Genomic DNA, 27,089 nt, shown 5'->3' on the forward strand with positions numbered 1-27,089 from the left:
GAGAAGCAGCCCATGGCCTCACTATTCAAAAGTTAGCCGGTGTAAGTTACATGCATGTAATTGTTTTCTTGAGTACTGTGTGTTTCTTCCTATAACTCAATCTTCTATTTGGGAGCTTGGGCTATTATCAAAACCTGATTATAAACACAAACAGAAGATAGGGTAGCATCAGCCTCCAGTGTTACTGGTGATCTGGGAGTGGTTTTCAGCTCAGAATCCTGGTGATGGGTTTAGTCCAGCTCCAAACGATCTTTTTCTAGGCTGACTGCTCTTGTCTTCTAATAAAACTACTCTACCTGTCCCCCACTTCCCATCCTTCACTTCCACTGAGCTCATAGTTAATCCTTGTGGTACATGGAGAGGGGTGGCGCCAGGGACACTGTGGAGACTAGCAGGGTGTTCAGGGACAAAGTAAACAGTGACATGTAAAGGTAGGAGAACTATTAAGGCAAATAGAAATAAACAGCTCACTGAAGTTGAAATTGCCACAGAGACCATGCCATAAAGTAATTGAAAAATTTTCAAGCAAGTTTCTACGGTAAGGGTAGATTTTTCTTCTCAAATATAGATACCACTCTTGCTAATTTGGTGATGAGAATTCCAGTAGGGACTTCCCTGGTGGCACAGTGGTTAAGAATCCGCGTGCCAATGCAGGGGACACGGGTTCAAGCCCTGGTCTGGGAAGATTCCCACATGCCATGGAGCAACTAAGCCCATGCACCACAACTACTGAGCCCTCGTGCTGCAACTACTGAAGCCTGTGCACGCCTAGAGCCTGTGCTCCGCAACAAGAAAAGCCACCACAATGAGAAGCCTGTGCACCGCAAGGAAGAGTAGCCCCTGCTCACCACAACTAGGGAGAAAGCCTGCACGCAGCAATGAAGACCCAATGCAGTCAAAAAAAAAAGAATTCCAGTAAAGCTTTTTCAAAATTGAGATAGCATTAATAATTGTTCTATGATGGATGATCGCTCTCTTTCTTTTGAACAGCGTTATTGAGGTTATAATTGGTATACAGTAAATTCCATATATTTAAAGTGCACAATTTGGGACTTCCCTGGTGGTCCAGTGGCTAAGACTCTGCACTCCCAATGCAGGGGGCCTGGGTTCGATCCCTGGTCCAGTAACTAGATCCCACATGCCACAACTAAGAGTTCACAAGCCACAACTAAAGATCCCACATGCCGCAACTGAAGATCCCACATGCTGCAACTAAGACCCAGCGCAGCCAAATAAATATTAAAAAAATAAAATGTACAATTCGATGCATTTTGACATATGTATACATCCATTGAACCATCACCAAAATCAAAATAATAATCATATCCATCATCCCCAAAAGTTTCCTTGGCCCCTTTTTTTAATCTGTTCTTCCGCTTATCCTTCCCTGCCTCCCCCACCATCCTCTGCTTTGTCACTATAGTTTGCATTTTGTAGATTATTATATACAGTTGACCCTTGAACAAAGTGGGGGGGTTAGCAGTGCCAATTCTCTGCACAGTCAAAAATTGTATAACTTACAGTCTGCCCTCTGTATGCGTAGTTTCACATCCTCAGATTCAACCAACCTCAGATTGTGTAGTACTATAGCATTTACTATTGAGAAAAATATGTGTAAGTGGACCCAGGCAGTTCAAACCCATGTTTCTCCAGAATCGACTCTAAATGGAATCATACAATGTGTACTGTTTTATTGTCTGGCTTCTTTCAATCAGCATAATGATTATCCATGTTGTTTTATCAGTAGTTCATTTTTATTGGTAAATAGTTTTGATTTTATGGATATACTACAATTTGTTTAACCATTCATCTGTTGATGGACATTTGGATTATTTCCAGTTTTGGGCTATTACAAATAAAGCTGAGGGAGTTCCCTGGTTGTCTAGTGGTTAGGATTCCGGGCTTTCACTGCCGTGGCCCAGGTTTAATCTCTGGTCAGGGAACTGAGATCCTGCAAGCTGTGCGGTATGGCCAAAATTTAAAAAGAGAAGAAAAAAAAAAAAAGACTAACGCTTACAAAAATAAAATTAAAAGGATTAAGAAAAAACAAAGCTGCTACAAGCAATTGTATACAAGGCTTTATATGACACATCTTTCCTGTTAAGAATACCTAAAGGTGAAATGGCTGGATCATATGGTAGGAGTCTGTTTAATTTTTTAAGAAACTGCCAAACATTTTTCCAAAATGGCTACACCAGTATATGAGAGTTCCAGTTCCTCCATATTGTTGCCAACAGTTGGTATGGTCAACCTTTTTAAATTTTAACATAATAGGCAGGTAGTGGATTCTCACTGTGGTTTTATCTTGTATTTCCCTAATGCCTAATGATATTGAACACTTTTTAAAAAGACTTTATTTTTTTAGAGAAGTTTTAGATTCACAGGAAAATTGATTGAAAAGTACAGAGGGTTCCCATATACCCCCTGAACCCACACAAGCACAAACTCCTCCCTCCCACATTAGAGTGGCACATTAGTTATAATCAATGAACCTACGTGCACATCATTATCACCCAAAGTCTACAGTTTACATTACAGTTCACCTTTGGTGTTGTACAAATGTATAATGATTTGACAAAGGTATAATAACATGTATCCATCCTTATAGTATCATGCAGAATAGTTTCACTGCCCTAAAATCCTCTTCACTCCACCTGTTCATCCCTCTCTCTCCCCAACCCCTGGCAAGCATTAATTTTTTTTACTGTCTCCATAGTTTTGCCTTTTACAGAATGTCATATACTTAGAACCATATAGTACTTAGCCTTTTCCAAGTCTTTTCATGGCTTGATAGCACATTTCTGTTAGTGCTTAATGATACTCCATTGTCTGGATGTACCACAGTTCATTCATTCACCTACTAAAGGACTTGGAAGCCTCCAAGTTTTGGCAATTATAAATAAAGCTGCTATTAACATCTGGGCAGGTTTTTGTGTGGACATGTTTTCAACCCATTTCAGTATATACTAAGGAGCAGGATTGCTGGATCATATGTAGGAGTATGTTTAGCTTTGTAAGAAACTGCCAAACTGTCTTCCAAAGTGGCTGTACCATTTTGCATTCCCGCCAGCAATGAATAAGAGTTCCTCTTGTTCCACGTTCTTGTCAACACTTGGTATTGTCAGCGTTTTGAATTTTTGCATTCTAATTAGATGTGTAGTCATATATCTCATTATTTTAATTTGCATTTCTATGATGACATATAATGTGGAGCATCTTTTCATGTGCTTATTTGCCATCTGTTTATTTTCTTCGATGATTGTGTCTGTTAAGGGCCTCAGCACATTTTCAAATCTGGTTGTTCATTTTCTTATTGTTCAGTTTTAAGAGTTCTGTTTATTTTGGATAAGTCTGCTATGACTTGAACGTTTGTGTCCACCCAAAATTCTTATGTTAAAATCCTAATTCCTAATGATGGTATTAGGAGGTGGGGCTTTTGGGAGGTGATTAGGTCATGAGGATGGAGCTCTCAAGATTGGGATTAGTGCCCTTATAAAAGAGGCCCCACAGAACAACCCATCCCTTTCTACTCCAAAAGGCCCTCACTGGACCATGCTGGCACCTTGATCTTAGAATCCCTAGCCTCTGGAACTATAGGAAATAAGTTATTTGTTTTTAAGCCACCCAGTTTATGATATTTTTATTATAGTAGTCCAAACAGACTAAGACATAGTCCTTTATCAAGTATGTCTTTTGCAAATATTTTCTCCAGTCTATAGCTTGCCTTCTCATTCTCTTGATGAACACCATTTGTATGTACTTCTTTGACATTCATGTATCTTCCTTGGAGAAGTGTGTGTTCAAATATTTAGTCTTTTTTTTTTTTTAATTGCATTGTTTGCTCTCTACTGTTGAGTTTTTAGAGTTCTTTACATAGTCTGGATACAAGTCCCTTATGTGATAAATGCTTTGCAAATATTTTCTCCCAGTTTGTTTCTTGTCTTTTTATTCTTTTAACAATGTCTTTTCAAGAGCCAAAGTTTTAAAATTTAATGAAGTCAAATTTATCAAATTATTCCTTTATGGATTGTGCTTTTGGTGTTGTATCTGAGAAGTCTTTACCTAACCCAGTTACGCACAAGGTCACAAAGATTTTCTCCTGATTTCTTTTTTAAAGTGTTATGGTTTTAGGTTTTGTAATCTATTCTGAGTTTTTGTATATGGTGTGAGGTATGGCTCCAAGTTCATTTTTTCTGCATATGGATGTCCAATTGTTCCAGCACCATTTCTTTAACAAGACCGTCCTTTCTTCATTATATTGTCTTTGCACCTTTATGAAAAATCAATTGTCCATACATGGGAGGCTTATTTCTGGACTCTCTTTTCTGTTCCGTGAGTCCAGACTCTCTATTCTGTTCTATGGGTCTGGACTCCCTGTTTTGTTCCAAAACAACATTTTGATTACTATAGCTTTATAATAATTATTGAAATCAGGTAGCATTAGGCCTCCAACTTAGTTTTTTTTTTTTAACATCTTTATTGGGGTATAATTGCTTTACAATGGTGTGTTAGTTTCTGCTTTATAAAAAAGTGAATCAGTTATACATATACATATGTTCCCATATGCCAACTTAGCTCTTATTCGAGATGATTTGGCTATTCTAGGTCTTTTTCATTTCCACATGAATTTAGTAATTAGCTTATCAATTTCTACAAAAAAGCCTCCTGGTGTTTTGATTGGGATTACATTAAATTTGAGAAGCAAAAAAATTCCTAACAATATTAGGTTTTATGACCCATGAACAAGGTACATGTCCTCATAGATTGTCTCTATTTTTATTTTATTATTATTTTTTTTTTGCGGTACGTGGGCCTCTCACTGTTGTGGCCTCTCCCGTTGCAGAGCACAGACTCCGGACGTGCAGGCTCAGCAGCCATGGCTCACGGGCCTAGCCACTCTGCAGCATGTGGGATCTTTCCGGACCAGGGCACAAACCCGTGTCCCCTGCATCGGCAGGTGGACTCTCAACCACTGCGCCACCAGGGAAGCCCAGATTGTCTCTATTTTATCTCAGCAATTCTTTGTAGTTTTCAGTTTAGTTCTTTCCATCCTTTGTCAGATTCATTGTAACATGTTTTTATGCTATTGTAAATGATATTTTTAAAATTTCAATTTCTGATTATTTATTGCTAGTACATAGAAATACAATTGATTTTTATAATCTTGCATCCTACATCCTTGCTAAACTCACGAGTTTGAATGCCTCTGATTTCTTTTTTCTTGAATGCTTTAGAACCTCCAATACAGTGTTAAATAGAAGTAGTGAGAGTAGCTCTCCCTGTTTTAGTCCTAATCTTGGAGAAAATAATGCAGTGTTTCATCATCAAGTATGATGTTAACTGTAGGTTCTTCACAGATGTCCTTTATCGGTTTGAGGAAGTTGCCTTCTATTCCCAGTTTGTTGAGCTTTTTTTTCAGGAACGGATGTTGGGTTTTGTCAAATGCCTTTTCTGCATCTGATGGTTTTTCTTTTTTAATTTGTTAATAAGCTGAATTATATTGATTTTTGAATATCAAACCAACCCTACATTCCTGAGATAAACCCTACTTGGCCCATGTTGTATTATCCGTTTAATGTTGTTGGATTTTATTTGCTAAAATTTTGTTTAGAATTTTTGCATACATATTCATTAAGGATATTGGTCTTTAGTTTTCCTTCCTTGCAATATCTGGTTTTGGTGTCAGAGTAAAGCTGGCTTCATAAAGTGAATTGGCAGCATTCCTTCATCTTCAATTTTTTGGAAGAGTTTGATGAATTAGTATTATGTCTTCCTTAAATTAGTATTAGTATTATGTATTCCTTAAATGTTTGGTAGAATTCATGGTGAAGCTGGACCTTTACTTTGTGGGAAGGTTTTTAAACATTAATTCCATTTGATAACAGATATAGGGTTAATCAGGTTATATATTTATTCTTGAGTAAATTTAGGAAATTTGTGTCTTTCAATGAATTTTTCTATTTCATCTGAGTTGTTGAATTTATTAGCATAGAGATGTTCATAGTATTCCTTTATTATCCCTATAATAGCTATAGATACAATCTGCAGTGATGCCACCTTTCTCATTCCTGACATTGGTAATTTGTGTCTTCTCTATTTCCTTTCCTAATCAGCCTGGCTAGAGGCTTATCAATTTTAAAGATAATTCTTTATTTTTGAAGCCTATTATTGGCAAATTGAGTCCATTGTGCTAAAATCCTACTCTACCAGAGCAGTACATGGTATAAAAGCACTCTACTGATCCAATGAATGAAAAAAAAAACCCATTGATTTCTGCATGTAAAGTCCTTTTAATATTATTACTCTCTTTTAGACATTAACCATTTCCTTATCTCTTAGGTCAATTATTTAGGGCTAGTAAGATACAAATCAGCAAAATTGCCAGAGGCCAGGTTAAATGCTTGAGGATGTGTTCCAAGAGAAGGCTAAAGGGAGGTGAGGCAGGTGACTGGCACTGAGGAGAGAAGGAACCTTGAAACAATGAAGAAAACAGATGGAGGCTGAGGACACAGTGAATCAGAAAAAGTATAATAAAACTATAAGGCAGGAATCTTGGGATATTAAACTAGCAACTTAAACAGGATGAAACAGTATAAACTCTAGTAACAAGAAATGAAGGTCACATAAAATCTAATTCAAGAGTGACTACTCAAAGTTACAGTAAAATATTCAATTTAATAGCATCAGTGTTTCAAAAAGATATTTGAGAAATGTTCAGAAATTAGAGGAAAAGGTTACATAAATTAGCTTCAGTAAATTATGAAAAATAGGATTTCTATTTATACTCAACACTGAAAAATAATATACTGGGTCTATTTTACCTATGTTAGCAGGAAGATCTTAAGATTTCTGGTCAGATGAAGGAACCTCAAAAGGGTCATAACATATGTAGGTGGGGAAAAAGCACAAACCTCTCCTTGCTTTCCCCAGGCTAAAAAAAAATCACTGACTTGATTATACTTGAGTTTTGTACTAGCCAACCACAGTGACTTCGGGTTTGCATGTTCCCTATGCTTTTTTGTTTTAGAAGATTGTTTTCCTTTACATTCAATCTGCACACATTTAAAGTATACACTTTCATTAATTTTCACATATGTGTACACCCATGAAACCATTATCACAACCACCAAAATAATGAACACAACCGTAACCCCCAGATGTTTCCTTGGCCCCTGTGTAATCTCTCCCTCCCAGGCCACCCACGCCACGACCCCCACCAACTTTCCAAGAACCCCAATGACTTGCCGTCGCTCTAATGTGTATTTTCTATAATTTTATATAAGTGCAGTCAAAGTGTGTACTCTTTTTTGACTGGCTTCTTTCACTCAGCATAATTATTTTGAGATTCATCGAATTTGTTGCCTGTATCATCTGTTCCTTTTTACCGCTGGGTTGTATTCCACTGTATGGATATGCAATAATTTATTAATCCATTCACCAGTGGATGGGCATTTGGATTGTTTTAAGTATTTGTTATTACTAAAGTTGCTATATGTGGACATGCTTTCATTTCTCTTGGCTAAATAGGAGTGGAATGGCTAGGTCATATGTTTAAATTTTTAACAAATTGCCAAAAATTTTCCAAAGTATTTGTACCATTTTGTATTCTCACCAGCTGGGTAAGAGAATTCTAGTTCTTCTGCATCCTCCCCAACACTTGGTATGGTTAAGGAGAACTTACAGGGTCTGGGATTCTGCTCAGTAGGATTTATAAGCAGTCATTTATAACTTAGCTAACTGTTTGAACATGGGCAAATCACTTGACCCTTCTAAATATCGCAACTATTAGAACTGCTAAAAAACAAAAACATCTGACAATATCCAGTGCTGACAAGGACGTAGCGCAGCTGGAACTCTTGTGTGTTGCTGGTGGGGATGCAAAATGGTATGGTCGTACAAAAGTTACTCCTAGGTGTTTACCCGAGAAACGAATATTTACAGTGGCTCTATTCATAATTATTAAATGTCTTGTCATAGAGAAGTTTTTAATTTTAATGCAGTCAGATTTAGTTTAGGTTTTTATTTAAGAGTAGGTTTGGATAAGGATCAAAGAGAATTTCTGAGAGCAGTTAGCAACTGGTGGGAAAGGTGCCCCATCAAAGGAACACTACCAGTAAAATCTGTGTTTACAACTATCTTGTTAAAACTTAGCTATTATAGGGCCAATTGTGGAGATAATGACTGCATCACAGAAATGGTTAATTCTAGAAATCACTTATGGACTTCCCAGGACCATTCATCATTGGAAACCAAGGGAAACTTCAGCAGTTTATTATCCTCCATCAGAGACCAAGGTTCTCTAGAGGATAACATGTACTGGAATATAACAGTAAAGGAACTAGTTGTGGGATTTGCAGATAAAATATAGGATGCCCAGTTAAATTTGAATTTCAGATAAATAACAATTTTTACATGAGACATACTTATACTAAAAAATTATTTGTTGTTTAAAATTCAAATTTAACTGGGTATCCTGTATTTTTATTTGCTAAATCTGGCAACCGTAAACTGGTGAGACTCTTGAATCAGATTGTCTTGTTTAATGTAACTTAGCCTTGAGAAGAAATCCAATTACCTGTGAAGAGTAATCATTTATTATATTTACATGGAAGTTCCTTAAGTTTTTCAAAAGTAGAACTTTTTAAAATGAATTTTGCATGGTATAGATTACAAAATGAAGATGGCTTCATAATTATGTTAACTACAAATTCCAAAATTATAAACACTGCCCTTCTTATTCTGTGTAAAAAGATATAATGGGTCTCTATGAATAAAAAGGTTTTGTTGTCCTTCTCAACATGGAAAACAACATTTGATTTTGTTAGTAAATGTGAAGGACTAAAAAAATATTTGTATGCTGAAAACACCAAGTATGTATTTGTTAGAAATTCCCTATTGGTGCAAACTCCATTTTAAAAGTCATTCAACCTTCACTAATGATGAATGCTATCACATACTGTAGTCTTCCTGTAATGGAACAAAAGTCTGTCTGTAACTGCATGACAGTAATGGAAGAGGGAAGGGAATAAGAAACAAGGAGAGGAGGGAAAAGAACTCATCAGCTTAAGAATATTTTAAGTTGGGGATTAGACTGTTAAACAAGTTTTACATTTTTCAAATGATACTTTTAAATCACTTTATGAAAAGAACACCAAAGACAACTTTTAAATGTCTGACTTTGTGCATAAGGATCACTGGTAAAAATACAATGGCAATTCAAAAGTAATTTTTCTCAATTTAAGTAAAGATAGCTTTTGACCATCTTACTATACGTGAGATGCCGGACCAGGCACTTTGTGGGATACCCCTGTGACTGAGGAGTACTTAGGGAACTAAACATCTAGTAGGGTAGAAAGACACAGGCATAAGTAAATGCAATATATTCAATACAAGGTGAGTTGTCAAGTAAAATAATACAGATTAAAAATACTATTAGAGCATAAAAGAGTGTGATATTCTGGGGGGTGGTAAGAAGTCAGCAAACGCTTCCTGGAAAAGTGGCTCTTGAAATGGCTCTGGATAAGTAGGGATGGGGTGGGGGGGACAGAAGGAGCAAGAGGCCGAGGTCGGCAGGTATAAGATTTAGGCAATGCCTGGATAACTCTGCTTTACCTGGCTCCTGCTTCTTCTGCCTCAGGTCTGTTCTCTTACCACCAATTTCTCCTCCTCAATGTGCCTGAGCATTTTACTCACCATATCGCTCCTCCCATTCGTCTAACCAATTTATAATCCCCACTGGGGCCCAGTTTTACTGTTGCTTTCTCTGCAAAGTCTTCGCCGACCATCTTTGCCTTCAAACTAGTTGGGCTCTGTATCGTTTTCTCGTGGCACACCGTATCTTCATATGCTAATCACACCTGCAGTTAAGAATTACATGGGGGCTTCCCTGGTGGCGCAGTGGTTAAGAAACCGCCTGCCAATACAGGGGACACGGGTTCGAGCCCTGGTCCAGGAAGATCCCATGTGCTGCAGAGCAACTAAGCCCGTGTGCCACAACTACTTCGCCTGTGCTCTCGAGCCCGTGAGCCACAACTGCTGAGCCTGCGCGCCACAACTACTGAAGCCCGTGTGCCTAGAGCCCATGCTTCGCAACAAGAGAAGCCACCACGAGAAGCCTATGCACGGCAACAAAGAGTAGCCCCTGCTTACTGCAACTAGAGAAAGCCCGCACGCAGCAATGGAGACCCAATGCAGCCAAAAATTAATTAATTAATTAATTAAAAAAAGAATTACATGGGATAATTGTTTAACATATAACTCTTTAGATTATGCAGTCCACAAATACAGGGACTTTTTTCTCTCATGTTCACTGTTAGGTCTCCTGAGCCTTAGCACAATGCCTGGCACGTCAAAGATACCCAATAAATTTTTGATGATCAAAAATTCATAAATTTTTGATGACTAAATTCTAAAACGTGTGGTTGAATATAGCTTCAAATGCTTTCACAATGTTGATAGCTATGTTATACTACAGGGCGTATAAGAAAGGTATATAAGCAAATTTAACAGCATGATGCATAAAGATTTCCAATTAAAAGCAATTTCGTAGAAGACATAGCATATATGTGCTAGATACGAACATCTTTCTTAGTGAAGGGCAGGAAAACTAGAAATTTAACATAAACAATTTTTTAATAAAAAATTAAAACAGAAATCTCCAAATAATCTTCAAATAACTTGATTTTATAGATAGCACCTTCCATTTTAGATACTAAAGAGTATATTTTTATTTTTTTAGTCATATGCAAGAGCTATCTACTCAAAATTTAGCTAATCTCAAACTATGGTCAATATTTGAATTTAATACCTAGTCAATATCCTTACAAAATTCAGTAACTTTCATAATCCTTTCCAGCCCCCCAGAATAAAAGGATTTTAAGTGTCCATATACCCATTCAATGAATTTATAATTTTACTCTCTGTAGCAAGATCCCAGTACATCATTATCAGATTTATATTGATTAGAAAGGACAATATTCAAGCTGATACATCATTAAAATATCTAACGTATGAATCTAAAGTTGCCTCCTAGTTCCAACTGTATTTGAATGACACACTTTTAAAATTTTTATAATTAAGTACTAGAAATATTTAATTGTAGAGACTGAAGAATATATTGAATATGCTTTGTTTTATGAAGTATGGTTTTCCAGCTGTGAGTTATTTGCACTTAGGGGAAAAAAACAATCACTTAAATGAAAACTAAAAATATAAAGCCTATGTTTAAAACATGGCCTTTATTAATACTGCCCACTGAGCTCCATTTTTATTTTACATTGAAATACTACTGCTTTGCAAAGAAAAGACAGAAAAGTGCATTTTACAAGAGTACTTTTTTGTTTTTAATTCTCTGCGAAAATGGAAGGAATCTGAATCACAAGTTCACAATGTGGTAAAATGAAATTAAGAAACAATGATTTCATTAATGCTATGCCATCACTAGTGTTTGGCTCTGACTCTGTTCTTGTAAATCAGATCCTGATATACAGTCTAGAGCATCTAGGTTATTACTCTACACATATTAAACACAGGAAAGAAGGTTTAAAAAAAAACCCTTTCAATGTACAAACATGAATTTAAAAACTGATTTTAAAAAATCACCTTTTTACATAATGTATATGGCAAAACTGCTTTAAATACATGGTTTTGGAAGAATTATTTACAAAATGTATCAGTCTGTGAAACAATTCACAAACAAAGCATACATAATTGCTTTACTTAGTTGTTGCATCTCAACTTTGGGAGATATAAATTTATTCGGCAGTATAGCAAACATAAAAACTGTGACAAAATATCTTAAGGGCAACCAAAAATTTGATCCTCAAAACAGTTTAAGTACTAGGACTGCCAAAGTTTCTAAACAAGGACATACTTTAATGATCCAGATGCCCATTTATAGTTCTACACTGTTTGAAGGACTGAGACAGACTCCCTTCAGTACAGGCAAAGCCGCTGGATGCAACCTCCTGTAAAAGGGACAGCTGAGAGCTATTGTCATTTGAAGAGTGAATTAACCTAGAATTTTCTTTTTTTCAATTTTATTAATATTTTAAAAAATACATAAAAATACAACATCCAATGTCTGAATAAATATATTTAACAAGTTGCAAGATAATACCTTATTTTACACAAAATTTTCAGCTTTAGAAATCTTGTTAAATAACTTCATTGTTGTTATATATTTCATTTTTGTCTTTTTGTAACAAAATAAAAACTCTGAAATTACATAGAAAAAAGACAAAATATTTTTGTCAAGGGATAAGATAGTCCACTGAAAACTTATTCACAATTCCACTGTAAACATTAATAAACATTAAAATATTTGCATAATTGTGTGCTCAAAAATCCTATAAAAAGTGGAAGACTTATTACAACTGTAGTTTTCAGTCAACTACACTTCCTTTCACAATTTATTTTGTCCCATTTACACCTTAAACCTGGGCACACTGCTGAACATATACTTTGGCAGTTCTAAATAGCAAGTGCTTCCACAAAAAAAAACAAAAAACAAAAAAACCCAGAAAAACAACAACAATAAAAAAACACAACATAAACCCCCTACTCACCAAGTGTTCAAATACATCTCAGTGAAAGTGCAGCAGTAACTATTTAGCTGGATATTTTGATGTTTATCATGTGCACTTGCTTGTCTATGATTTCTATAACACCTGAAAGCTTTATTATACAAATTCAAATTTGCTAAGTGCCCTTTTTCTATCTTCACAAAAAAACGAAAAAAAAATTAAAAAGGAAAAATTATGACAAATATGGCAGGCTGCCTAAACTTCAGTTATTAATCAGCTTATTTTTCTTGCAACAGAATAAAAAAGAAAAGAGAAGGGAATAGATACAATCCAGCCTGGAAAAGTGTACAGGATATACTTAGCAATGTCAAACCAGTTGAGTGCTTTCTGTGGTTGTATTTCAGGGATTTGGGATTTATGTCCTTGGCAGCAAACTGCTGGGAAGGCAGAGAAAACATTTATCACCTGCATTCTACAGCAAGTACGTTCTGTGGGGGAGATGATGAGGAGGGACTCATTCCAGTGTCTGATGAAGCAGATGACATGGAGGCTCCTGCATGAGACACTGTAGGATCAAAGAAGCTACATTAGACCCGACAACTATCACACAAAGATACCCAGCCACCGGCAAATCAAAAATAAATTTCTTAACATTATTCACTTCAATTATAGTCCTCTTAAATGGTGCATGAAGGAATAACAACATTTTGTCAGCAAAAATTTTGTTTGGTTCAATTGAGTGGAATCAGTCTCTCATCACTTAAGTAACTCAGTTCAAAAAAGGCACCAGAAAATGTAAAGACTAAAGAGATATAAAATCTTAAATCCCAGGCTTCCCTGGTGGTTGAGAGCCTGTGCTCCGCAACGGGAGAGGCCACAACAGTGAGAGGCCCGCGTACCGCAAAAATAAAAATTAAAAAAAATCTTAAATCCCTACTTGAAAGATCCCTGAAAGAAACTCACCTTGTCCCAAATCAGAAACGAGATCAACCTGAGATAAATTTTCACTATAGCAAATTCCTGCTTTATCTCTGGGTTATAGGACCATAAAAGAATTCACTTATCCTAGAGAATTTCTTTTAACCAGCTAACCATTGGCTTCCTATCTTTATCCTGTCCCAATATACCCAATGGACACAAAACCCTCATAAGCAAGAAGGAGTAATCTAAGTTAGGTATCAGAATCATGGGATCAGGATGGAAATGTGGGTGAGTGATTAGAAAAAGTCTTCAAATGACTTTAACAAAACTCTCCAGGAGCATGGAGCTTGGATTAAAGATCATTACTCTATACATCAGGTGCTCTGTCATTTTTTAGTTTTTACTTTTTTCTTTGCAGGGCCCTCCTATCTCCTGCTAATCTTTGCCCAATTATTTCTATTTTACTTAAAGTCTTAATTTTTGTTTAAGTATACATTCCTCAATGTGTGTACTGCCAAAATGACATGTAACTCATTATTACAAATTCTAATATGTGTGCTAGAAGTCACTCAATGTTTCACTTTAATAACTCACTTCACACACAAAAAATTAAGAAAACAAAAAAGGGAAGAGGACTATAAGAAAATCATCTTTTTAGTTGTGTGAACTTATATGACCTTTAGGAAACTCAAAGCTGTTGAAGGTTCTCTGAAGAAAAGCTCAATTTGTTAATTTGTTCTTCTTTCTGTGTTTAAAAATGCTGTAAAGACTTCTTGCTATTTACAGTTTTTAAAGAAAAGGACAGGGGCTTCCCTGGTGGCGCAGTGGTTGAGAGTCCGCCTGCCGATGCAAGGGACACGGGTTCGTGCCCCAGTCTGGGAAGATCCCACATGCCGCGGAGCGGCTAGGCCCGTGAGCCATGGCCACTGAGCCTGCGCATCCCGAGCCTGTGCTCCGCAAAGGGAGAGGCCACAACAGTGAGAGGCCCGCGTACTGCAAAAAAAAAAGAAAAAAAAAGAAAAGGACAAACATGGAAGGTCGATCTCTTTCCTTTTGCTCCATCACATTTCCAGGAACTGAAAACTGCTAGACTTGGAGTAGATTCAAAACCACATATGACACAGGCCATTTTATTAGTAATTCATCCCCTCTCTGCCATAGATAGAAAACTTCTCTCAAGATGGGCAAGCCTATCAGATAATTTACTGTTCTTTTTCTTAAAGGGACATCCCTCCTAGAGCCCGCCCCTCCTGTTCCATCCTATTCCTGAAATAGTTGCTTTGTAGGACTGTTATGTAGTGATCATTCTAGGGCTTCCATGTGCCATCACCTTGAGATTTTCCTTACTGTTTTCCTATGTGGGATTCCTTGTTTGCTGGATGTCATGTTATCTTAATAGCTTGGCTTCTAGTTTTTAATGTCACCATTGAGAAATCTGATGCTGTTCGAGACCCAGTTTTTTGTATATACCTTTATATGGTAAGCATTTGGAACCTTACCTCTATCCACAGGGTTCTGAAATTTCTTAATGTGCTTTGGTGTGATCTTTTACTCCATTCTTTATAGAGGTCACAAGGAGTCCTTTCAATTTTCTAACCCATCTCCTTCAGTTCTGGAAGTTTTTCTTATTTCTTTGATCACAACTTCCTCCTATGTTTATTCAGTGTTCTCTTTCTAGAAATCCTATGATTCAGAAGTTGGATGTCCCAGCCAGATCCTATATTTCTCTTAGTTATTCTCTCCTATTATCTTTTTGATATTTTACTGGGATTTCTTTAGCCTTGCTATCTTACCCTTCTATTTATTTATTTGTTATTCCAAATATCATATTTTTAATTTTTAAGAGATGAATTCATTGATAGTATCATATTCTTGTTTCAAGACTGCAATATCTTTCCTGTAACTCTGGATATTAATTATAGTTTGTTGTTTTTATATGGCACATTGTCCAAGTTACTTTTTTCTATTGAATATTTTGGTTTCTGTCTTTATGTAAAGGCTTTCCTCAAACATCTGGTCTTGTGGCTTCCATATTTAAGGGGGAGCATTAAAAAGCTAACTGGAGGCTATACATGAGGACGCCGGGCTTTTAAATGTTGGGCAGTGCACACATAGTGATTTGTAAGGATTTTGCTTTTTGGTTCAGGAACCTCCAAATGCTGGTATCTATGTTAGATCACTTCCCTTGGGCTGACCAGTTTCTCCAGAGGAACCTTTCAATCTCCTTCCAGGAATGAGCATAAGCTTGGTTACCAGCTTTCAGAGAGACAAGATGAGATCATTGGTTGGAAAAGGGACAGAAGTCTCATCATTTAGTACTGGAAACTTTCGCTCAAGCTCATTATTTTTGGTTTAGCACCTAACCCTCACCTTCAGCTATGGCTGGTGTCCCTGGGTCTTTCTATAAGCCTGTTGATCCCTCTCAGCCTCCAATAACTTAATCTCTTATTTTCTGCTGGAGTTAGGGGAAAAGGTAGTTTGCTTCAGAGGGTGGGATGAAAGGATCCAATTTCTCCTTCCTTTTTCAAACCATCTCCAATTTTCATCCTCACACCTCACACTGTCCTCAGAGCTTTTCTGGGGTGATGTAGTATGAATTAGCTTGCTTCTCATTGTTTTGTCCCACTAGAAGGATAAACAAGCTTAGGTGTTTAGCATTATGTCATCTGCTAGGACAGTTACAGTCCATCTGCTTCTCAGCTTCCAAAAGATATGCTGCTGACATTTCTTGTCTATCGTAGTCACTCTGCTGTCCCATTCTCTCGTCCTTGTGGGTATAGGGCTTTTAATTTTCTTTACTATTATTTTAGTGAGGCCTGGGCTTGGGGTAGATATGAGATGTCAATGTTTAACTAGAAGTCAATGCTATACATTTTTAACGTTTAGTTCAGATGCTATTCTCTCCTCATGATTATTCCGAAGTCCTGTTCTTGTTAATATCACTCTCAGGGTCCTCAACATACAGTTCCACTAGACGTTAAGACTTTGAGATCGAGGTCTGTATCTCATTCATCTCTGTACTTCCACCACCTGAAAGAGGGCCTGGCATATGGTATGTGTGCATTAATGTTGTAAAGCTGAACTATCTTATATAGTAGTTGCTTAGGAAATGACTTATGATCCCAACAAGATAACCTCCTAGAGGATAAGCCATATCCCTCTTCATTTTGATGAACCCCATAATGAAAAACATAGTGCCTGTTAATAGGCAGCCAATAAATGTTTGTTGAGCAATGAGAGAAATTCAGAGGGAGTATAATAAGCTCTTCTTAAGAACCTACCACATTTAGTAAAATCACACATTTTGTAAAACAGTTCATAGTCTCTTTCAAGAGTCTCATTCTGATTCAGTTGTTGACTCACTTCAACAATAGCAACAAAGAAGAAAACACTAGGAATCTAAAGATAAAAATAAGTATATACTATATTAAAAAGTGGCAAACCTAAATCTTCTAAAACGATATGACATATATTTGAAAAATAGGGGGAAGAAAAATTATAATCAAATTACCTTCTCTGTCTTTCTTTTTTAATCTTTTTCTCCTCCTATCTATGGTTGCAACTTCAGACTTCAAAGACATGTAATACTTTCTGATTTCCTGTAGTTTTTCTTGGAGAAAAGAGATTCTCTCCGTACTGTTCATGTTATCTAATTCATCTAAAAGGGAAAAAAAAGTTAATTTGGATTTAAAAATAATTCTATGAGAAAAAATAATGGCAGTTCTATCAAAAGTCCAATTCATAAATCAACAAACGCTTTAGTTTATTAAAACCTAACAGTACACTAAATAAGGCTCTATAAAAATGGAAGGGCTTAATTAAATTCATGAATAAGATTTCTATATATATATCCCAAATATTCCACTAAACACGTATTACTTAATGATGTATTACTGAAATAATCAGAAAAGCACAAGGAAACATCAACGTTCAGCAACTCTGATCTATAATTGTAGTTATTTATCCAAATAGTGTCTTTGTATTGATGTTTTCCTCATTTATTAGTTATTTCCAATTGTCAGTACAAGAAAGGGTGTTTAAGTTTCATCAATTTATATAAATCATACATGTCTCATTCCATAACTGGAGAGCTTTCTCCAATCAATATTTATCAAGTTAGTATTATAAAAAGACACAGATTTATATTTAAGATAATAAGTAGTGATTATTAACAAGACAACATTTAGAATACCTAAATAAATGAATTTGCTAATCATTATTCCTTATTTTGACATTTCAAAATATATACCACTTTGTAGTATACATTCAAGTTTTCTATAAGTTTCTTACTGAGTTGAAAACTCCACTTATATGTCCGAGGAGATGAATTCGGATGTTTTTCTTTCTGTTTATCTTTTTCTCCATCTTTGATGTGAGGGGATATTCTTGCAGGAGATCGTGCAAGCTTCTGTGGCTTAGATACACTAAGATGCTTTACTGGGGTACATTTACTTGAATTGTCTAGGACAGAAAGATCTTCACTATCACTGCTTTGTCCTATAATAAGAAAAAGTTGACTCAGGTTATAAATGATAAAAATCTCAAATATTAAAATGCAACGGACCCAGTAATTACACTTTTCGGTATCCTAAAGAAATAAATGCACAGATGTGCTAACTTTTATAACAATAAAAAGATGGAAATAACCTAAATACCCACCAAAAGGGAAATGGCTAAGAATTATATATCAGCATTATTGAATACTGTGCTAAAGTTGTTAAAAAGAATAAGCTAGAGTTCCTAAGAACAAAAATGGCAAAATATCCAAAATACATTGTGAAATGATAAAGTTAAAAAACAATAAGCACAGTTATTGCCCCACTTATGTTTAAAACAAAACATAAAAACAACCCAAAAGGGGACCAACCCAAACTATACACATGAACAAGCATAAAATACACATCCAACTTTTAACATATGTATAATATATAAAATGTGTCAGATATTTGTTTGCAAGTCTACATCCCGCCTCACCAAATGTGTATTTAAAGATGCTTTTGGTTTTCACTTAATAACAAATTAGAATTTTCTCTCAACTTTTTCTGCTTTTTTCCAAAGTCTACACCCTACTTCCATACTATTCACTCTCAACAGCCAACCTTCCCTTCTACTGAAAAGGCAAAGTTGAGGGTTACACACTCACTTTCCCAGCCCCTCCCCTACTGTATCTGTCCTTATCTCCCTTTTTGGGCCTCAAAAAGAGGAGACTGTTAATTCTGGGCAAACTAATCTCTTCAGCTATACTCCTGAAACCATTTATTCCCAGCTCCTCTGAAATATCCCAATGTCATTTTATCTTTCTTCTTTTTCCAGATGCTTCTTTAAGCATCTTTTTCCATGCCTAAAGCTTTCCTACCCTTAGAGAGAGAGGGAGGGAAGGAGAGGAAAGCCTCCCCCTTTAGCTGGCACCTCTTTCCTTCTCTTTAGGGTCAAATTTCATGTAAGAGAAATTCTTTGTCATTCTTATTTCCATACTTTCTAATCATGTCTCCTTCCCATGCTCTTGTTAGGGCCCCAAACACTTACTATTCACCAAATTCAATGAATATATTTTAATCCTACTTGAATATTCTATTGCATTTGAAACGTCTTTCTTATTCAAAGCAACTAGTGTTTACTGATTTTCATTTATCTCTAATCTGCTTCTACTCTGCTATTCCTGGCCCATTTAAAGGGATATGCCACATAATTCCACTTCTGGTCCTTTTTCTTCTCATTTTACAACTCTCCCATAGCAGCTTTATCATCTTGTAATCCTTCAACAACTATCTTCTAAAAACAGACTTTCTTCGAAGCTCCAGAGCCTTATTTTCCTAATACGCGGTATCTCTAAAAGCAACATTCCCTAAATTACTCTTCCAGCAGCCTGCTGCTACTCCTATATGCTATATGTCAGTTAACCAGTTCCTCATATCTAACTAATAATAATTGAGTACTAGTGATTTTATGTCCTAATTCTCTTAATTCATTCCTTCTTTCACTGCCTTAGTTAAGCCAAAGATTCTTTCCAAAAAGAAAAACTGATTATCTCCTTTCTTTTTTCCTTTTTAATCTTTTTAACTTTTTGAGACAATCTTCAAACTTACAAAAAAGAGAAGAACAATTACCAAAGAATGTTTTTCTGCCATTTGAGGATAAGTTGCCCTGCCATATTTGAATACTTTAGTGTTCTCTTCTTACAAATAAGAACATTCTCCCTGTATTAGTTATCTACAAATTAGCCCAAAACTTAGCAGTTTAAAACTACAAATGTTTAGTATCTCACACGGTTTCAGAGGGTTAGAATCTGGGAACAGCTTGGCTGTGTGGTCCAGCTCAGGGAATCTTGTGAGGTTGCAGTCAAGCTTTTAGCCAAGATTCTGGTCTCTGAAGACTTGACTGGAGCTGGAGGATATGCTCCAAGATGGCTCACTTACATGGCTGTTAGTGAGTGTTGGGAGGCCTCAGTTCCTTGCTGGCTGTTGGCAGGATATGCTCAGTTCCTCACCACGTGGGCCTCTCCATACACTGCTTGAGTGACCTCACACCATGGCAGCTAACTTCTCCCAGAGCAAGTGATCCAAGGGAGAGCATGAAGGAATTTGCAGTGCCTTTTATGACCTATTCTCTGAAGACATACTCCATCATGTCCACTTTATTAGTTAGAAGTGAGTCACTAAATTCAGCCCACACTTAAGAGGAAGGGATTAGGCTTTGCCTCTTGAAGGGAAACGTATCAACACATTTGTGGCTATGTTTTAAAAACCACCACACTCCTAAAGAACCATAATACAACCACCAAAATCAGGAAATTAACACAGATATATTACTATCATCTAATCCTCAGATCCCACACAAGTATCTCTACTTGACCCGATAATGTTCTTTACAGCAATAGGATCCAGGTGAGAATTATATACTGCATTTAATTATCACACCTCATAAGTCTCCTTTAATCTGGAACGGTTCCTCTTTCTTTGACTTTCATAACCTTGACAATTTTTAAAATCATAGGCCAGTTATTTTATAGAACATCCTTCAGTTTGAATTTGTTGATGGGTCCTCATGATTACAGTCAGGTTATACATCTTTGACAGGAATATTACAGATGTGCAGCTATGTTCTTCTTACTGCGTCCTGTCAGGTGGTACATTTCACTTTGTCCCATTACTGGTGGTGTTCACTTCATTTGACTAAGGTGATGTCTGCCCAGCTCAGCCACTGTAAAGTTCTCATTTTCCCTTTGTAATTCCTGCTGTCTTTCTAGTCTCATCTCCCATCACTCTTTCTCTATACTCTAGACCTGTCTTGTCCAGCCACTAGCCATATCTGGTTATTGAGGACTTGAAATATGGCTCAAAGGTTTTTCTTTGAAATGCCTTTTATCTTAAATAAATTATATGCCCCTTCCTTGAAATATGTATCTACTGTAATCTAGAATTTCCCTTTCAGACTTGTATGAAGGCATGCTTTGGAGGTAAAATTTTAATTTGTTAAAATCAACCATGTTTATTTCTATTTACTATATTCTACAACTTAATTTTACTCCTTATTGTACAGAAATCTGTCTTTCATGTAATCTATTCTTACTGGTTTACTAATTTTCCTGTTTTAGTAAGAATTTTATTTCCCCATATTTCAAACTTACTGTGTTACTATTTAAAAGTCAGTTTTTCTAGATGAAAGGAGAACATTCCATTCAGAAATGTAAACTAAATCTGCTTTTATTACCAGAGCAAATGTTATTTTTCTTTTGTTCAAGATTCCCAAATGTATTCCTCTAATATTAAACTGCTTTACATAAGAAATACAAATGAAATAAGCATAAAAAATAACCACAGCTATCCCAGCTCTAAATAAAATTGACAAGCACCTTCAGATTAAAAACTAATGGAAAAATTGCTACTTTTCAGAACATAATAAACCAAATTGAGTTTTAAGCTGACACAAATGCTCAAGCCAACAAACTGCTGAAAGTACTAACACCATACTAAAGCCAGCATTGAAAAGTATCAACCTGCTCCATTCTTTTCATTTTTGGCTACAGCACTTGTTCGCTTTGGGGTTCGCTTCTGCTTTTTGGCCAATAATCCACTAGTTCCATCACTTGGCCTTTTCTGACCTGAAATAAGTGAAAAGAGAGATTTAGAAAAAAAAAAAATCAAGAGCAAGAACATTCATTCACCTATCTACACGAATTTCCACATGTATGTTAAAAAGAAAAAAAAGGAGGGGAGGGAGGGAGAGAGGAAAGGAAGGAAGGAAGAAAGGAAGGAAGGAGGGAGGGAGGGTACTTAACAGATCATTAGTTCCTAAAACTCTTGGCTCACTAGTTTTTGGTTTTAATATAACGGTTGATTTTCTCCCTAGGAAGTCCTTACCCTTCTCTCTGCTCTCTCTTTCTTGAACAATTATACTACAGGTACCAGAGGCAACGCTGGCTTCAAATCCATTTGCTGATTCCCTCTCACAGAGACCTTCTTGAGATTCTTCAGCAATACTATCAACCTCAATGGTTACGTCACTCTCACTTTTTATACTTCGAGACTCATCTTGGCTGAGAGTAAGTGGTGAAGCCACTGAAAAGTTATGCTGTACTGCAGGAGGTAGGGCAGGTGGAACAGAAACAAGAGAGTTAGATTCAGAGCTTTCAACTACTACATCCTCAGTACTGGTCTTATCCTTTTCATCCAAATCGTCCAAATCTACTTCATGGCAAACCAAGGTTTCCGGCCCAATCAGAGGCATTGCATCCTCTTCTTCTTTTAGCGGAGTATTTACAGTTTCTTCAGCTGGACTATCAAATTTTTCTTTAGTCAATTCTTGAATGCATTGGTTTGGCTCTGCTATTAATGATGGCATTCCTTCATTTTCTATTTCAAAGTGTTGTTCAAAATTTAAGTTTTTCATTCCGTCAGATGCAACACAATCACTGGTCCTTTCTTGAGAAATACTATTTGTCATTTCCATTCCATTCTCCATTCTTACTTTTTTCTCTGGTGATGACTGTCCCAGTATTTTCCGTTTCAACTTTTTTTCTTTTGCACACTGGTCAATTTCATCTTCTGTAGCAGAAGAAAAGTTTTTATTGTCTAATGAAGAAAATTCTATACTCTGAGCTTCTATATGAGGTTCAGTTCCTGCTTCATCCTGGCTAAATGATGAAATCTTTATAATTTCTAAAGAAAGATCTTTTGTCTTGCTTCGTCTTCCCTTTCCTTTAGGAGATTTTTCTGCCTCTTTCTTAACTTCTTCTACTTGTTCCACTTTATTTCCAAAAATCTGTACTACTTGTTCATTCTCTCCAACTTCTAACTTCAAGGTTTCTAAAGGCTGCATTTGAGTCCTATCATTTTCTTTTAATATATGTGCAGCAATCTTTGGATTTTCTTCATCTAGTTTATCATCACTTAAACTTTCATTTTTTTCTAATTCTTCTTTAATATCAGGAGAAAGTTCTTCATTCATCAAATTCTTTTCTAAAAGGTCTTCTGTTTCACTATCAGAGGAACAGGAGTCTGCAAGAGGAAATACTGTATTACAAAGGTTTCTATCTTAATTACCAATGCAATTTTATAATAAAAATTCTGCCAAAGACAAAACTCTTTATCAAGTACCTCTGAATACCTCCTTGTAGAAATTTCTTATGTAAAATAAATCAGGACTTCCCTGGTGACACAATGGTTAAGAATCCGCCTGCTAATGCAGAGGACACGGGTTCAAGCCCTGGTCCGGAAAGATCCCACATGCCGCAGAGCAACTAAGCCTGTGCACCACAACTACTGAGCCTGTGCTCTAGAGCCCACATGCCACAACTACTGAGCCCGCACGCCGCAACTACTGAAGCCCGTGCACCTAGAGCCTGTGCTCCGCAACAAGAGAAGCCACCACAATGAGAAGCCCACGCAGCAAAATGAAGAGTAGCCCCCGCTTACCACAACTAGAGACAGCCCACGCGCAGCAATGAAGACCCAACGCAGCCAAAGATAAATAAATTAAAAAAAAATGAATCATACATTTGTGCCAAAATGGGGGAGGGGAGACCTCAAATTCCATGTGAAAATACATTGCATAGAAAATATTACTGTCTCAATTCTATAAAAGAGCTATTTTGCAATTCTTACTAGTATCGTATTTAGGCTACAGTAACCCCTAGAAAAAGCAAAGGACTAGTACTGAGATATGAAGTTAGTATGTTAAGTGGTTTGATCTGAGATCTAGAAGGTACTGATTAATAAATGAGATGCCCATTGTGTGTCCTTAGAAAGGAATATGATATTCTACTTAATTCTGAAAAGATGTACAGAATGAGAAGCTTGAATTCTCAAAACTTTAAATATTCCTCTGATTAAGAGACAGGAAAGTATAGGCCAGCTACCTTAAATCATTCTCTTTAACTCAGAAAAATTTTTAAATAATAACTAGGGTTCTAAGACGGTATAGAAGTTGTAAAATACAAAAATTCTACCCACATAGTGCTCATATTCTAAAGAAGTGCAAAAAAGCAAGCTTAGATGTACTTTTTAAGTGAAAAGGTGTGTAGTTTTATTTTATGGTTTTATCATATAACAGAGGACACGGGTTCAAGCCCTGGTCCGGAAAGATCCCACATGCCGCAGAGCAACTAAGCCTGTGCACCACAACTACTGAGCCTGTGCTCTAGAGCCCACATGCCACAACTACTGAGCCCGCACGCCGCAACTACTGAAGCCCGTGCACCTAGAGCCTGTGCTCCGCAACAAGAGAAGCCACCACAATGAGAAGCCCACGCAGCAAAATGAAGAGTAGCCCCCGCTTACCACAACTAGAGACAGCCCACGCGCAGCAATGAAGACCCAACGCAGCCAAAGATAAATAAATTAAAAAAAAATGAATCATACATTTGTGCCAAAATGGGGGAGGGGAGACCTCAAATTCCATGTGAAAATACATTGCATAGAAAATATTACTGTCTCAATTCTATAAAAGAGCTATTTTGCAATTCTTACTAGTATCGTATTTAGGCTACAGTAACCCCTAGAAAAAGCAAAGGACTAGTACTGAGATATGAAGTTAGTATGTTAAGTGGTTTGATCTGAGATCTAGAAGGTACTGATTAATAAATGAGATGCCCATTGTGTGTCCTTAGAAAGGAATATGATATTCTACTTAATTCTGAAAAGATGTACAGAATGAGAAGCTTGAATTCTCAAAACTTTAAATATTCCTCTGATTAAGAGACAGGAAAGTATAGGCCAGCTACCTTAAATCATTCTCTTTAACTCAGAAAAATTTTTAAATAATAACTAGGGTTCTAAGACGGTATAGAAGTTGTAAAATACAAAAATTCTACCCACATAGTGCTCATATTCTAAAGAAGTGCAAAAAAGCAAGCTTAGATGTACTTTTTAAGTGAAAAGGTGTGTAGTTTTATTTTATGGTTTTATCATATACAGAATTTAGAATTTTTTCTCATGGTAAAAAAAGTAGGGACTTCCCTGTTGGCGCAGTGGTTAAGAATCCACCTGCCAATACAGGGGTCACGTGTTTGAGCCCTGCCTGGTCCAGGGAGATCCCACATGCCCTGGAGCTACTAAGCCCTTGCGCCACCAACTACTGAGCCTGCGCTCTAGAGCCCATGAGCCGCAACTACTGACCCCATGTGCCACAACTACTGAAATCCGCGCAGCTAGAGCCAGTGCTCCGCAACAAGAGAAGCCACCGCAATGAGAAGTCCACGCACCGCAACAAAGAGTAGCCCCCGCTCACCACAACTAGAGAAAGCCTGCACGCAGCAACGAAGACCCAACGCAGCCAAAAATAAATATAAACAAAATAAATAAATTTTTTTTAAAAGTAGCTTTTTACTTTTATGAAGTAGTTTAGCAAGACCATGTACAGTTCTGTAGACTATATACTGCACATGGGCGTGCATCTAAGAGGGCATCTTCCACTTTGCGGACGTCTTGCATTTGTGTATTATGACAACCTTCCAGCAGATGGCAGTAAAGAGGAGGAAGGATGCCGTTTTCTCCACATGGTGGACTCACGGCAATCCTGTGGTTCAGAAAAGCTTTTTTCTTCAAGGGAGGGAAATTTTTATATGAACGTTTTTCTAAATTTAACATTTCTTAAATTACATGGAAAAATATACAAAAGTAGAAAAGTGGGAAAAACGGTAAAATCAGAATAAAATATGTTCACCTATATTCATCACAAAACATGCCTCTACCACATTAGTTTGTCCTGTCTTTGAACAACAGTCACAACTTTATTGGAAGATCCTAGGTGAACAGCAATAGATTACAGGAGACACTGGTACATGCTTTGTAGGACAGTGCAGCACACAGGAGGACGCATGGCTTGTCAACGCACCCTCTGTTAAAATAGAATATTCCTAGGGGGGATTCCCTGGTGGCGCAGTGGTTAAGAATCTGCCTGCCAACGCAGGGGACACGGGTTCGAGCCCTGGTCCGGGAAGATCCCACATGCCACGGAGCAACTAAGCCCACGTGCCACAACTACTGAAGCCCGCGCACCTAGAACCCGTGCTCTGCAACAAGAGAAGCCACCGCCACCGCAGTGAGAAGCCTGCGCACTGTAACGAAGAGTAGACCGCAACCAAGAGTAGACCCCGCTCGCCACAACTAGAGAAAGCCTGCGCACAGCAACGAAGTCCCAATGCAGCCAAAAATAAATAAACAATTTTTAAAAAGAATATTCCTACGGTATTAACAAGAAAAGTTATTCCTAATTGAGTAAAACATCACTAAATTTTAAATAAACATGATACAGCACAATAAACATTTTCTTCAAATCAAATTTTGTAGTTTAAATCATATAGTAAAAGCCTAGGGACTTTTCTGGTGGTGCAGTGGTTAAGAATCCGCCTGCCGAGGCAGGGGACACAGGTTCGATCCCTGGTCCGGGAAGATCCCACATGCCGTGAAGCAACTAAGCCCGTGCACCACAACTATTGAGCCTGCGCTCTAGAGCCCGCGAGCCACAACTACTGAAGCCCACGTGCCACAACTACTGAAGCCCGTGTGCCACAACTACTGAAGCCTGTGCACCTAGAGATCGTGCTCCACAACAAGAGAAGCCACTGCAATGAGAACCCGCGCACCGCAACAAAGAGTAGCCTCCGCTTGCCGCAACTAGAGAAAGCCCGCGCACAGCAACAAACATCCAACACAACCAAAAATAAATAAAATTGATTCCTTAAAAAAAAAACAAAAAAAAACCTAGATGACTTTCTATGAATCTCTCGCAAAACTGAAGTTTTATTATTTTTATTATGGATTTTTAAAAAACCAGTGATTCTCAGAATTCAGCACCTTCCATTCCATTTGACAGAGGTGAGCTGTCTGGCATATTGATGTGAGCACTTCTGGTACCTGATTTTCCGTCGCTGTTTGGAGTCTTAGACAAACCATATGGCATGTTTGATGAAAGAGTAGATTTTAAAGGAGGTCGTCCCCGTTTTGACTTCTGCCTCTCCTCATCCCTCTTTTCATCCTTTTCACTGTCTTCTTTGTTCTGGGTAACAACAACAAAATGTATGAGAAGCACCAGCCTATGAAAAATGAACAGTCTACTTCTCCAAGGAAAACTATAACTCAAAAAGGTCTGTTATGTCAACTCCTAATCTGTAGTTATGGAAAAATTAAAATTAAATCATTTTCT

At 37.0% G+C, this 27,089-nt stretch overlaps 1 protein-coding gene across 1 annotated transcript in view; it reads right to left on the reverse strand.

The window, feature by feature from the left end:
* Nucleotides 1-11,218: 11,218 nt before the first annotated feature.
* The window catches only part of ARID4A (AT-rich interaction domain 4A), a 59,289-nt gene continuing 43,418 nt past the window's right edge, over nt 11,219-27,089 (reverse strand). The window contains exons 19-24 of the mRNA XM_024731452.1: nt 26,801-26,942; nt 21,806-22,942; nt 21,442-21,546; nt 17,736-17,942; nt 16,957-17,103; nt 11,219-13,089 (exon numbers count right to left, since the gene is read on the reverse strand). Coding sequence (XP_024587220.1) covers nt 12,986-13,089; nt 16,957-17,103; nt 17,736-17,942; nt 21,442-21,546; nt 21,806-22,942; nt 26,801-26,942 — 1,842 coding nt within the window. The 3' untranslated portion in view covers nt 11,219-12,985. The remainder of the gene's footprint in view (nt 13,090-16,956; nt 17,104-17,735; nt 17,943-21,441; nt 21,547-21,805; nt 22,943-26,800; nt 26,943-27,089) is intronic.

The sequence above is a fragment of the Neophocaena asiaeorientalis genome, unplaced genomic scaffold, assembly GCF_003031525.2.
Source record: "Neophocaena asiaeorientalis asiaeorientalis breed wild unplaced genomic scaffold, Neophocaena_asiaeorientalis_V1.1 scaffold603, whole genome shotgun sequence".
In the NCBI taxonomy this organism is placed as follows: Eukaryota; Metazoa; Chordata; class Mammalia; order Artiodactyla; family Phocoenidae; genus Neophocaena; species Neophocaena asiaeorientalis.